Raw genomic sequence first — 14,507 nt, 5'->3', positions numbered from 1 at the left:
ATGGCACAAATGATCCTTTCCACTGAAAAGAAAATCATGGACTTGGAGAGTAGACTTATGTTTGCCAAGGGGGAGAGGGAGGGATTGGGATGGATTGGGAACCTGGGGTAATAGATGCAGACTTTTGCCTTTGGAATGGATAGGCAATGAGATCTTACTGTATAGCCCTGGGAACTATGTATATTCATTTATGATAGAGCATGATAATGTGAGGAAATAGAATGTATACATGTATGTGTAACTGGGTCACCATGCTGTACAGTAGAAAATTGACAGAACACTGTAAATCATTTATAATGAAATAAAATAAAAAGCAAAATGAATAAATAAATATGTTGCCCAGAGTATTCTAATAGTACTTAACCCTATACCACTTTCCATAATATCTCTTTTTAAATGACATTTCAGGAGTCCCTTCTTCACTTCTGCTGGGAATATAAATTGGTACAATCACTTCAGAAAACAGTATGGAAATTCCTCTGAAAACTAAATATAAAACTACCATACCATCTGGCAGTCCCACTCCTGGGCATATATCCAGACAAAACCTTCATTCAAAAAGTTACACATACCCCTATATTCATCACAGCACTATTCACAATAGCCAATACATGGGAAAAAACTAAATGTCTATCTATAGATGAATGGATTAAGATGTATGTATATAAAATAGAATACTACTCAGCCATCAAAAAGGAAAATGAATGCCATTTGCAGCAACATGGATGCAGCTAGAGCTTTTCATATTAAGTGAAGTAAGTCAGAAAGAGAAAGACAAATATCATATGACACTGATTATATGGGAATCTAACATATGGCACAAAGGAACCTGTCTACAGAACAGAAACATACTCACAGACACAGAGGACAGATTTGCCAAGTTTGCTAAGGGGGAGGGGGAGGGAGTGGGATGATGGGGAGTTTGGGGTGAGTAGATGCAAACTATTCCACTTAGAATGGATAAGCAATGTGGTCTTACTGTACAGCACAGGGAAGTACATCAAATCTCTTAGAATAGAACATGATGGAAGATAGTATGAGAAAAAAAATGCATACATATATATGGCGGGTTCACTATGTAAACTGTGGAAATTGACATAACACTGTAAGTCAACTATACTTTAATAAAAATAAAATTTCAAAAAAATCAAAAAAACAAAGCAATCCTGCAGAAAAGTTAGATGCTGAGTTACATGACTATTCTTGGAAGTCTGACCTTTTCTAAGAGATCTTTATTCAGAGACTATGGGGTGTTGAGCAGCTCTAGAAGCTAAAGAATAATCATAGGAATAAAAAAAAATAGATCATCCCTATAACCTTGATACTTGCTATGTTACATACTAAAATAAGAAATGTAGCATAACCAACCATTTCACTCTTCTATCCCTTTCATAATTTAAAATGTGTTTCCTAATGCATTATCCTAAATGGTCCTCACAGCAGCAGGATGTAAATACTATACCATTCTACTGAGTAGAACGTGAGTCCCAAGGAGATGAAGTGGCTTGCTCAATGTCACAAACTCAGCAATGAATCATACACATCATTGGTTGTTATTAGAGTTTGGCTCTATTCATTTGAAAAATAGAAATTATCCTTGACCCTTCTACCTGACCACATATCAGGGAAGATACACTAACAAAATTCATTACTATCCCACCTAGCACCTGGCACTTAGAAGGTAGATGTGTTAGAGCAACCATTGGTTCAACCATCTGTGTGGTATAGATCACAGGGCCAGACTAGCTCAGGCTCTAGGATGAGTTGTCACAAATGTGATGGCAAACAGAAAGTAACTATAAAGAGAAATATGCTAGGAAGTTGAGATTTCCTCAGTCTACACTACCCATAAATGTTAAATTATAATGGCCACACTTCAGCAAAGAATAAGTAAAAGAACATAAGACATCAATGCTTCTAAGCAAACTCAAAACATTTTGGCCCTGTGTAAAGCACAGGCTCTTCACTGTTCCCCTCCATCTACTTTCCTATCTGCAGCTATCCAAGAAAATGAAAGCTGTTTTTACAAAACTCCCACAGTGGAGACGGGCTATGCACTTCAGAGTCAAGGAAAAATTCGAACCTGGAATTTATTGGAGAGAGGGGTGGTGATTCTGAACATATTCAAGTCACTTTAATAAGTATATGAGTAGAAAGGGGATTCTTTTTTTTTTTCAGTAAGTTTTAGCAGTTTAGACCCCTCTGCTGTCTTTAGAAGGAGGACTATTTATAAACCCTTTACCACTATCACCTGTTGTCACCAACCTCTATAGCATGAATCTCATATGGTGAGATTTCTATCACTGTCACCAATCAAGAATTGCCAGTTAAGTAATATCATGACTGCACATGCCAGTTAAGTAATATCATGGCTGCACATATCATGGCTGCACATGTAAATGTTCCAATGATTTCTAACTCACCCCCTTTGAGATTATTGTTTTGTTTTTTCCTCTTTAAACCCGGGTTAATTTTCTGTCCTCCACCTACACTTCCAACCTCCCTAAACTCATAGGTAATACACATACCCCTGCTTTTCTTCCTTCAGATTTCACAGCTGGTGGCTGAAGACAAACAAGCTCTGGGGTGAGACCTTAATCTTGTTTCCCTAGCCTGGGAGAAAGATCTGGATTATTTCAAGGATTTTCTCTGAGCTTTCCACATTTCTCTGTGTCTCATCATGTTCTACCTGAAAAATGGGAATTGAGTAGATGACGTCCTGTATTTCTGATTTAGCATTGCCCTAGCTTGGAAAATTAAAATTACAAACAAATGTTCAGGAATGAAAAAAATGTGTTGACAGAATGAACCAAGTTACAAACATGCTTCTCAGTGTTCTTTGAAGGGAAGGTTTTATTGTAAATGTACAAAACAGTCTTGGAAGTATGCTTTGGGGCCCTGGGTGGGTGCAGAAAGGAGGAAGCTAGAAATGGTGCCAAGTTACAGTTTCCAGCCCCACGGGAGGCCAGATCCAAGTTTGGGAAAACAGAATCAGGGTCAGGATCTATTGTGGCCTGGACAGAAGCAGAAAGACACAACAGAGCAGGTTTCCTTCCCGTCTTGCTCTTATCTGAGAAAACAGAGAGCGGGTGGGAGAATGCCTGGAGTGCAGATGAGGGTTTTGAGTCCCAGACCACTGGCTCCACCCTGCCTCTTCTCCCACAGGCAACCCCCATCCCCCATTCAAGCACTTGGACCTCACCCCCACTCCCTCCTGCTCCTCCCTCGGCCCTTCACTGGGTCCGCCCACGGTGTCCTTGCGTCATAAGTATCCTCAGACCTGGGCTCGTAGTAGTGTAAGGCAGACCAGGATAAAGAAGGTGATTCTAAGCCTAGCGCGATCTTCTCCTATTCCAGCCTGCAGCCGAGGACACTGATTTGAGCCGTGCATTACCGCGAAGCCTGAAGGTTCACCATGGTGAAAATCGCCTTCAACACACCCGCAGCGGTGCAAAAAGAGGAGGCGCAGCAAGACGGGGAGGCCCTCGTAAGCCATACGGTCCGTGCTCAGATCCTGACTGGCAAGGTAGCTGTCCCCACTCCACCTCTGACTGCCTGTTAGGGTAGGGACGGTGGGGAGAGGGTGCTTGAGGGGGGAGGAAGAGAAATGTTGGCAGAGAACAAAATGAGAGCTGCTCCGTAGCTCCCATGTTTTCAGGTGATCCTCTCTGCCCTGTCCTTTCTGGCCTGTCCGTTGGGTTTGCCCAGTCGCCCCACCTTCCGCTTGCGGTACCCCACTCCCCTTAGCAACTCTGCGCGTCCGGCGTTTGGTCGATCCCAGCCCACGTTGTACGTCGCGGAGGGGTGTTGGAGGGAATTTGAAAGGAACCCCTGGGACCCTATGGCACTTTGTCCTGGGGAACACTAGGTTGCTGGGGATCAAAGAGAGCCACGCCATCCAGTCGGTTCAAGGGGCGTACACAGCTTCCACAGGGGCTGAGGAGACACGAGATTTAAATCTTTATTCGCTTTTGACGTGTACGAAGTTCTATGAAATTAAGTATTTACAGGATCGCTGAATGTGGAGGTGGGGCGGGGAGCAAAAGGTAACTTTGACTGGAAGCAGTATGTTTGGGACAAGTGGTGTCTGTGTCCACTTGTATAATATTTTCAATTTCTTCCCGGTCATAGGTTGGTAAAGGAGCTGTCAAAGCTGAAGTTGGTCTTAATTAGAATCTGAGAGGTAAACCCTGCCCTCCCCTGCTGCAAGAGCCTTGAATAATTTTGGAGTGGCATTTCCTAAAGAAAACACTCTTCTGAAAAATAAATTTTGAGGGTTTTTGTTTTTCTTTCTTTTTCTTTTTATACAGTGTGTCCTTTTTGAGGGGTATCCCCTTTACCCACCCTCCTCCATAGGAAAGATCTGAAGCAGGTCCGACCTTGTAATTTAATCTTCTAGCATTGCCCGGAACTGGGGAGATTCTCTCCCCAAAATGTTAACCATTATTTATTTCATTCAGTTTCTATTTCCTTTAAACATCTAACATGTTTTCAGTGTTGGCAAACTACTCATTTTCTTCAGTGTAATTTCAACGTTAAAAGGCACAATCGTATTTTTTTTTCCTGTTCTACAAAATCTGTGCAGTGTCGAAGCTTTCAAATCTGCCCTAACTTGTCTTATTCTCCCTATAAAGTTTAGACTTTTCTGTTCAGTGTTGAGATTTGAAAAGATGTTTGAGTGAAATAAGAATCCGCGTAGTAAAACTGAGTATGCACACAATTTGAAATGCTAATGAGCTTTTGCAGACTTTTTATCATGGAAAATTTCAGTGGTTAACCCAGCAATCAAGCTAGCTACCTTTCAGAACTCAAAAACACCTTCTTCCATTATCAAGGTTTTGATGAAATGACAGAAGATCGAATAATTGTCCTGCTAATTTGTAAGGGAAATATAGCCAAATATTTTTGGAAGTCTAATTAGATGCCAGTAGTTAAATATAGCCATAAAAGAATCTTTTTTTCCCTCTCCACCACAGACTTTATGACTTGTAGTTGAATTCAGTTAATATGCCAGCAATACTTCTACCAGGCCTGCAGTGTGATGAGAAATAAACAAAAATGAGTATACGCATTATGATTATATTTCTTCATTGGATGTTCAAGTTCCCATAGGATCCTGACCTGGCCTCTATAAGATACTGATTTAATAATACTTGGCACATTATATTGTGATGTATTGATCAGCTCATCAGAAATTGAAGACAATAGATAATATATCAGAGGTTGTGTACAATGACTTTAAAATACAGTTCAGAGGGAAATGAGCTGTGGTAAGTGGCAGCCCCCACCATACTGAAGTCCGTCAAATTTAAATAAGAAATAATCCTTATTCGTAATACATTCGTCCACCCATGGGCACTTAGATTGTTTCCATATCTTGCTTACTATGGTGGGAAATATTATGAAATTGACACTCTAGTTTAATAATAAACCCCCTGAAATACTAGAAGGAGAAATGAAATTGCAGTGCAGATTTTTCTTCTCATGTTTCAGTGATGAGAAAAATTAATAAGTTTCTTTGAGAATTTCACATTAAATTATTTTGTGACTTACAGGCAAGTCACTTCATTTTTCTAGACCTCAGTTTAATCAGATGAAATATAATTTCTAAGCCTCTAGCTCTATATATTATAGTGATTCACAATCATAATTTATAGCCTTTGTAGTGTTAATATTAGGTTATTTTTAAGATAAAAATAATTTTAAATTTCTGAAAATTATTGAGACAAGGAAAATCCTTCAAGGTCTATAGAGTATTAATGGAGGGTTTGAACTTAAATGCAGTTAAAATGTGAATATCAAATTTCTTTCAATTTTAAACAAAAAATCATTTCTGACAAGCCATTTATGAAATGATTGCCTCTTCTTAGAATCCATGTGTTTGTTTCCATCAAATTAATTGAAGTTTAATTAGGTCCCATAAGCATTATAGTAGTTGGGGAAAAGAGCTAATGGCCTAAAATACTAAAACAATTCTATTTACATGTCTGAATGAGTTACTGGAGATTTATTAGATTTTACCAGATTTACCCTAGATTTACCAGATTTGCCAACTTCATTTATTCTACCCTTCAGTAATACTACTACTTAGGGCATATTGTGACATACGAGAATTGGATTGGAGGGTCCCTTGGTCCACTTCCCTGAGAAGAGTAGAGAGTTAACCAGTTACTTGTTTGCTTTAGCTCTTTATTATTCCAATACTAAACAAATTATGGATTTAACAGAATTTTAAAGACATTGTTATATACACAATGCCTAGCTGTGGCTATATTTTAAATCTTGTGTTTTGCTCAGAACTTAGAAAACATTATTTCATTCAAGCAATACACAGCCAAGGAATATTGAGTGACATTAGGAAGCCTAATTTCTCATTAAAATTAAGAATATTATGAAATATATCTCATCTTCAACATTTTAATTTCTAAAATAGGGGAAATGGTATATACCTACTTTATAGAACTCCTTCCAATAAAACTTAATTTTCAAAAAACAGCTTTGTGAAAATCAGCTAATAAATCAATAATTATGGAGTTCCCATTGTGGCTCAGTGGTAATGAACCTGACTAATATCACTGAGGATGTGGGTTTGGCCCTGCTCAGTGGGTTAAGGATCTTGCATTGCCATCACCTTGAATCCAGAGTTGCTGTGGCTGTGGTTTAGGCCATCAGCTACAGCTCCAATTCGACCCCTAGCCTGGGAACTTCCATACGTTGCAGGTGCGGCCCTAAAAAGCAGAAAATACATAAATAAATAAATAAATAAATAAATAAATAAATAAATAAATAATTCACCTTTAAGTTTGGCAAACAATTGATTTACAAAAAATACTAAAGAAACATAATTATATTCTAGAAAGTTAGTGATTGTGTCACTGACCAAGTCCAAAAAGTAATGGCTTCCCAGGATAACTTGGTGTTCCCATCATGGCTCAGCAGAAACGAATCTGACTAGCATCCATGAGGACGCAGGTTCAATCCCTGGCTTTGCTCAGTGGGTTAAGGATCTGACATTGCTGTGAGCTGTGGTGTAAGTCACAGGCTCGGCTTGGGTCTGGCATTGCTGACTGTGGTGTAGGCCAGAGACTACAGCTCTGGAAACCTCCACATGCTGAGGGCACAGCCTTAAAAAGACAAAAAATAATAATAATAATAATTTATTGTATTAATGAGTAGTTATTTTTAGCTAACTTGAGAAGTGTTTTCTTTGAAATAACTTTATTCTTTGATTTGGAAATGCTAGAAAAAGGTTATTATAAATTAGAGACATCTGATATTGTCTTGAAGTGATTCTAGGTTAGGATGAATTAATATCTTTTAAAATATCTTGGCTTTCAAGGGAGGTAAATTGTACACAAAAGCAGCTATGTGTCTAAAAGCATAATATGTTTGTTTTTTGTTCTGTTTTTGCTTTTTAATAAATAGGAACTCCAAGTTGCCACTAAGGAAAAAGAGGGCTTCTCTGGGAGATGCATGCTTACTCTCGTAGGCCTTTCATTCATCTTGGCAGGACTTATTGTTGGTGGAGCCTGCATTTACAAGTACTTCATGCCCAAGGTAATAATAATGAAAATCCTTATCTTTTGGATTACTGATTGATATACTTTAGTGGCAACTTAAATAATTCTAGGTGGTCACCAGGAAAATGAAGATTTAAGGAAAGTTCAAATTACCTCTCAGTTTATAAAATTGATTTGTCTTCATGATGATAACTGTAATCAAAAATCCTCAACTTGATAAATGGGACAACAACTCGATATGAATTTGAGAGGTGATTCAAATGTCGTGGTTGTGATTATGAGAAAGTTTTGATTCTCTCTTTTCATCTTTTAGAGTACCATCTACCATGGAGAGATGTGCTTCTTTGATTCTGCGGACCCTGCAAATTCCCTCCAAGGAGGAGAGCCCTACTTCCTGCCTGTGATGGAAGAGGCTGATATTCGTGAAGATGACAACATTGCAATCATTGATGTGCCTGTCCCCAGTTTCTCTGATAGTGACCCTGCAGCAATTATTCATGACTTTGAAAAGGTAAGGTTCTCATTCTTCTAGGTATTCCTGAATTGTCCTTTTTCTTAGTTTATCGATGTGTTAAATTTGTTCATAAATGTACAACTTTTTTCAGCGAAGCCTTTTTTCATTCTTTTGCTATTGAATATGCTTTAGTTAACTTTGAAAGGTTGTAGCTAATTGGTCTTCAGAAAATCCTGTAGAATTGATACTCTCTATATCATACATACCTAACATTTTCCCCCTCCTCAATAGGGCATGACTGCTTACCTGGACTTGCTGCTGGGGAACTGCTATCTGATGCCTCTCAATACCTCCATTGTTATGCCTCCTAAGTATCTTGTGGAGCTCTTTGGCAAACTGGCAGTAAGTATTTTGGATGTCAATTTTTTATATAGTCATGTCTGTATAATATTGCTTCATTTTAAAAATTAATGATTTGAGGCGTTCCCATCATGGCTCAGTGGTTAATGAATCCGACTAGGAACCATGAGGTCGCGGGTTCGATCCCTGGCCTTGCTCAGTGGGTTAAGGATCCAGCGTTGCCGTGAACTGTGGTGTAAGTCACAGACGTGGCTCGGATCCCGCGTTGCTGTGGCTCTGGCGTAGGACGGTGGCTACAGCTTCTATTCAACCCCTAGCCTGGGAACCTCCATATGCCATGGGTGCAGCCCTAGAAAAGACAAAAGGACCAAAAAGAATCAATGATTTGAGCCAAAACATTCATTGAAATAATTTTCAAATAAAAATATTCTGTGATCCTAAAATGGCTCTAAAAATAAAGTTGATTTGACACAAACTATAGTATTTGGAGTGGATAAGCAATGAGATCCTGCTGTATAGCACAAGGAACTATATCTAACCACTTGTGAAGGAACATGATGGAGGGTAATGTGAGAAAAAGAATGTATTAGTGGGAAAATAAAATAAAAAAAGAATGTATTATATATATGCGTGTGTGTGTGTATAGATGGGTCACTTTACTGTACAGCCAAAATTGACAGAACATAGTAAATCAACTATAATAATGTGTGTATATAAATACATATATATATATATAGAGAGAGAGAGAACCAAAAATAGAAAAAAATAAAAAGTATATGCACTATAGATGAGAATTTAAGTATTGTTTTTAAGAATTTCTCATTTCAGTATTTAAAAAAACTTTTTTAGCGTGGCAAATACCTCCCTCACACTTATGTGGTTCATGAAGACCTGGTTGCTGTGGAAGAGATTCGTGATGTTAGTAACCTTGGCATCTTTATTTACCAACTTTGCAACAACCGCAAGTCTTTCCGCCTCCGTAGAAGAGACCTCTTGCTGGGTAGGAAATTTACTTTTTTCTTCACCCTGTGTTATTTAGCCATGAAGAAGAGTAGGGGTGGAGTGAGGGAAAAGTAGAAAGCAAATCTAGATATATTTTAACTTATACAAAAATGAAAAAGCCACTTTTTTGTGCATTTCCTCACAGGTTTCAACAAACGTGCCATTGATAAGTGCTGGAAGATTAGACACTTCCCCAATGAATTTATTGTTGAGACCAAGATCTGTCAAGAGTGAGAGGCAACAGAAAAAGAGTGCACTTAGTAATAGGAAGTCAAAGATTTACAATATGACTTCAATATTAAAGTGTGTAGGACATTCAAGATATTTACTCATGCATTTCCTCTATTGCTTATACTTAAAAAAAAGAAAGAAAATAAAAACTACTAACCATTGCAAGCTCTTGTCAATTTTTAATTTAATTGGCATTGCTTATTGTTTGAAACTGAAATGAAATGATTTTTATGTTTTTCTTTTGAATTTATAGGGTTTATGTTTTTGAATGCAATGTGAAGGTGTTGGCTAACATCCTGACAATGAATTCCATCCTTTGTGTATATGTGTGTCTTTAAAGTAAGATTTTCAATCATACGGTGAAACATGTTTTAAATTTAAAATATTTAAAATTGTTTTCAACCTTTTTGTGTAGCGCTTGTCAAATATCTTAACATTGTCTTGTTTTGTTTCATTATGTGCAACTTTCCTGAATTTAGAAATTAAATTTTTGCATTTATGTTAGGTGTTCTGTAATAGATATGACTTATATGTGAAAAACTTTCATAAAGAAGTCATTTTCACTAATACAGTGACCCTCACTGGTAACTGTATTGTGAAATCCACAAAACTGTGTTAGTGCTGAATGCTATAAGGAATTTAGGTTGTATGAATTCTACAATCCTATAATAAATTTTACCATATTCAACCACTGGTTGTCATTTGAGGGATACTTAATATTAACAGTTAACATTACCTATTTAGCTTTACTGTACCTGCAAGAAATCCAAAAGTATGAGCCTGCCTTTATCTTACTCCTACCTTTACACATTTATATTTTATAATCTCATATCTTATTCTTCTTGGATATTATATCAATTATTTTTATAAAGATCCCATTATTGGCTTACATGTAAATTCAACTATTTATTAAAAGCCTTCAAGCCCATAGCAATTTCAAACCTTTAATATACTTCCTTTTTCATAAAAACATAAACAACATATACAGCTGCAATAGGTCATTAAGAACTAATCTTGGATAAGACATTGATGTCTTTTAATAATGTCACATGCTGTGATCTTTACTGACTTGTCTAAGAGCATAAACTCTATACAAAAAGGACCAGCACTTTAGACTCTTTCTCTTATGTTAGGTTAAAAATCATTCCTGATAGCACCAATCACCTGATGATAGTGATTGATGATTAATTTTGGTAGCCAAAACTGTACCCAATCAAATCCATAGCCCTAAACACTCCCTTTTTATAAAAGAAAATAATTACTTAAATATTCTTCAAGCATTTAGAAATAAAGCTATAACATAAACCTTTAAATGGAAAAAAGATGTAATCATTAGAAAACAATAGCAGTAGCTGAAAAATTAAAGACCTGGTTTCTAATAAAGAATGAGAATATTCAGAATGAATTTGATAAAATTATAGTCCTGTTCTTTGTTTAACAGTATAAATATCATCAAAAGGGAGATATATGTTTTTACATACTTATCTTAAACAGCATCATGACAAACATGACAAATGGTGAAACTTAAAAAAGTATACTGGTTATTATATCTATTCAGCGTTGTTTTAGACATTCTCATTAATGCGATAATATGTGAAACAAAAAGCAAATGTTTAAAGCGGGATGGAATTATGTTTATTACCACATAAGATTTTATACATAAAGAACTAGTGGATTAATCAGGAATTTAAAAATCAATAAGATGCAGTAAAATATAAATAAAATCCAATGGCTTTTCTTTATATCACCAACAACCAGTTTAAAAAGGTAGTATGAGCAGGTGAAAAAATATTCTATTCATTAATAGTGATGGGGACATAAAATAGCACAAAACAAGAAATTTCTGGGGAGTTCCCACTGTGGTTCAGCGGAAACAAATTTGACTAGTATCGATGAGGATGTGGGTTTGATCCCTGTCCTTGCTCAGTCAGTTAAGGATCTGGTGTTTCCGTGAGCTGTGGTGTAGGTCACAGATGTGGCTCAGATCTTGTATTGCTGTGGCCGCAGTATAGGCTGGCAGCTGTAGCTCTGATTCAACTCATAGCTTGGGAACTTTCATATGCTGTGGGTGCAGCCATAAAAAGCAAAAAAAAAAAAAAAAGACAAATTTCTGGATGTATTGGATTTATTATGAATAAAACCACAAAACTTAATTAAAAGATACAGGGGGAGTTCCTGTCATGGCTCAGTGGTTAATGAATCCAACTAGGAACTATGAGGTTGCGGGTTTGATTCCTGGCCTTGCTCAGTGAGTTGAGGATCTGGCTTTGCCATGAGCTGTGGTGTAGGTCACAGATGCAGCTCAGATCCCACGTTGCTGTGGCTGTGGTGTAGGCTTGGCAGCTACAGCTCTGATTAGACCCCTAGCCTGGGAACCTCCACATGCTGCGGGAGTGGCCCTAGAAATGGCAAAAACAAAACAAAACAAACAAAAACAAGGTTTGAGTAAATGGAAAGGGAAGGAAGAGGATTACAAATAAATAAAAGTTTCCTAATTAAATTTATTGGTTTAACCTTATTTGAATCAAATCCCCAAATAAGAGTTTTTGGAACTTGATGTAATTATTTGAAGTTCATCCCGAGGCATAAATAGATAGGAATAGCTAAAAAGAAAAAAAAAGAAAGAAATACAAATACATCAAAAACAAATGTGGATATAGAATGATTCATTATCACAAAGTACATACTGAATGCTGGCAGAAAACCTCAGACTTCAGAAAGGATAAGAAAACCTCCATATAACTGGGCAGGACAAAAGTAAGGGGTGGGGTGGGGGAAGAAAATGAATCAGGACCAGCACTTCTGGGATGGAGCTGTGAAAGAAGGAAGGAATCCATACACTGGGAGGCCCTCTAACTGTTAGAGAGATCAGCCCGTATGCAAGAAAGCCTCAAAACACCAGAGAAAAGTGCAGCAGTTGAACTGAGGAGGGCAAAGCAGAGAGAGAGCCACACAGAAAATCGGTACCACTGCCTCGTGCACCACGGCCTGTGACACTAGGACAGTGGCTGGGCACTAAGGCTTGGGCTTTGGAGTCAGCCCTGAGGAGAAGACTAGGAGCTGTGTGGAAACACCCTGAGGGTGCTAGAGAATGGTGTGCCAAGTGGAAGGAGGAGGGTGGTGAGCACTGGCCCTGGCAGAGAGCAAAGTACAAAGTTGAGGAGGGTGGGCCAGAGGGGAAGGACTGCAATAAGAACTTATTTGTGTATGCACTCATGCTGGTGGGCTCTCAGGCAACAGGGCACCTCTTGCATAAGCTATAGGGATGGGTGCAAGTTACTGCAGCCATCACATACTACAGAAGTTGGCATGGCCAACCTCTGCCTGCCTCTCAACAACCCCAGGGACCAAAGCTGCTGTAGAGGGTCCTGCAAAGAGGCTCTGCTTTTCACCTGTACCTCCCTGGGAACAGCCCACAGTTGCTGTTATTAAGGACACCATGACTGGGCACTGCCAGAAATTGTAGCCGAAACATTACAAATCTAAAGAGGAAAACAGATATCCAAATACAGGAAGCACAGAGGGTTCCAAAGAAGATGAACCCAAATAGACCTATACCAAGACATATTAAAATAAAAATATCAAAAGTCAAACATGACACAGAGCAGATCAAGATGGCAGAGGGGTAAGAAGTGGTATTCACTTTCTCCCACAAGCATAACAACAACATCTACATGTGGAACAATTCACTCAGAACATCTATTGAACACTGGAAGAAAAAATCAGACCTACAAAGAGCACAAGAAACCCTCCACTTAACTGGGTAGAACAAAAGGAAAATAAAAGAGAGATAGAGAAGAGGAATAAAAAAAGGAATCAAGACAGGACCTCCCACCTGAGAGGGAGCTGTGAAAGAGGAAAGTAATCCACACTCTGGTAGACCACATAACTGATGGGGAGATCAGCTGGGACAGAGGGGAAACACAAAAACTCAGAGAAAAATGCAGCAGGCAGACTGAGGTAGGCAAAGCAGAGAGAAAGCTGTGCAAAGCATCAGTACCACCACCCAAGACACCACAGCCTGAGACACTCAGGCAGGGGTTTGGCACCGAGACTCAGGCATCAGAGGTCAGTCCCTGGGAGAGGACTAGAGCTGGCTGTGTAGAAGGATTCTGAGAGGGCCAGGAGTGGTCACCCATGGGTTGGGGAATGGAGAGCCATAGTAATGCAAGTGTGGAGGGATGCATGGGCCCACAGGAGAAGCAAGATGTCATTTTTGGGGAGGCTGAGAGGAGGAGGGGTAGGACTGACATAGGAACATCTTTCTCTTTGCACATGTGGGCTCTTGGGTGGTGGGGTCCCTCTTGAGAGGGCAACTGGGGTGGGTGCAAACCATTGCAGCCATCTCAGACTCCTGAGGAGGCTAGAGACTGACTGGCTAGAACTTAAATTTCCATGAATAGGAACCATTGGTGGCCCCAGTCACCTCAGGGGTCACTGCCATGCAGGGACCTGCAATGGATAAAACCCATTACCTCCACCCCCTTGGGAATGGTCATGTCCTGCCTGCTGCTGTCACTGCCAAGGGCTCTGGGCACTGACCCAAACTCCTTGAGAGTCAGTGCTACTGCCCAGGGTCCTGCAACTCAGTGCCACCTACAGGCACTGCACATTTTCCCCATCTCCCTGGAAGTACTTGCAGGCTGTACACTTACACACACACTGACACACACCCTATCAAGGGGATAACAGCATGAACATACTGAGGAAAGAGACAGCATGCATCCAAATCAAAAGCAGCTCTCACACCAAAAATATTAGTAAACCCTCACAAGCTACCCAGGGATGCTTACACATATAAATAGCCCTCCAAGACCATAGTAGATAATTGTTTTCCCTAAACTCACAGAAAAGAAAAATATAAGCAAAATAAAGAATGACAGGAACCATTCCCAGTTAAAAGAACAAGCTAATTTCCCTGAAGGAGCAAAAAAAAAAAA

At 38.9% G+C, this 14,507-nt stretch overlaps 1 protein-coding gene across 2 annotated transcripts; it reads left to right on the top strand.

Moving 5' to 3' along the window:
- Positions 1-3,234: 3,234 nt before the first annotated feature.
- ITM2A (integral membrane protein 2A) lies at positions 3,235-10,255 on the top strand. 2 transcript variants are annotated; one of them, XM_047764588.1, is made up of 6 exons: positions 3,235-3,529; positions 7,426-7,557; positions 7,834-8,031; positions 8,266-8,376; positions 9,184-9,334; positions 9,482-9,732. In XM_047764588.1, exons 1-6 carry the CDS (start codon positions 3,416-3,418, stop codon positions 9,568-9,570), a joined length of 795 nt encoding a protein of 264 aa, XP_047620544.1. In that variant the 5' UTR covers positions 3,235-3,415; the 3' UTR covers positions 9,571-9,732. The 2 variants fall into 2 exon arrangements, with proteins under 2 accessions (XP_047620544.1, XP_047620546.1); XM_047764590.1 differs by having other exon boundaries at positions 3,241-3,526; positions 9,482-10,255.
- Positions 10,256-14,507: the final 4,252 nt, after the last annotated feature.

The sequence above is a fragment of the Phacochoerus africanus genome, chromosome X (genome assembly GCF_016906955.1).
Source record: "Phacochoerus africanus isolate WHEZ1 chromosome X, ROS_Pafr_v1, whole genome shotgun sequence".
In the NCBI taxonomy this organism is placed as follows: Eukaryota; Metazoa; Chordata; class Mammalia; order Artiodactyla; family Suidae; genus Phacochoerus; species Phacochoerus africanus.
This window is presented reverse-complemented; position numbering and strand designations above follow the sequence as displayed.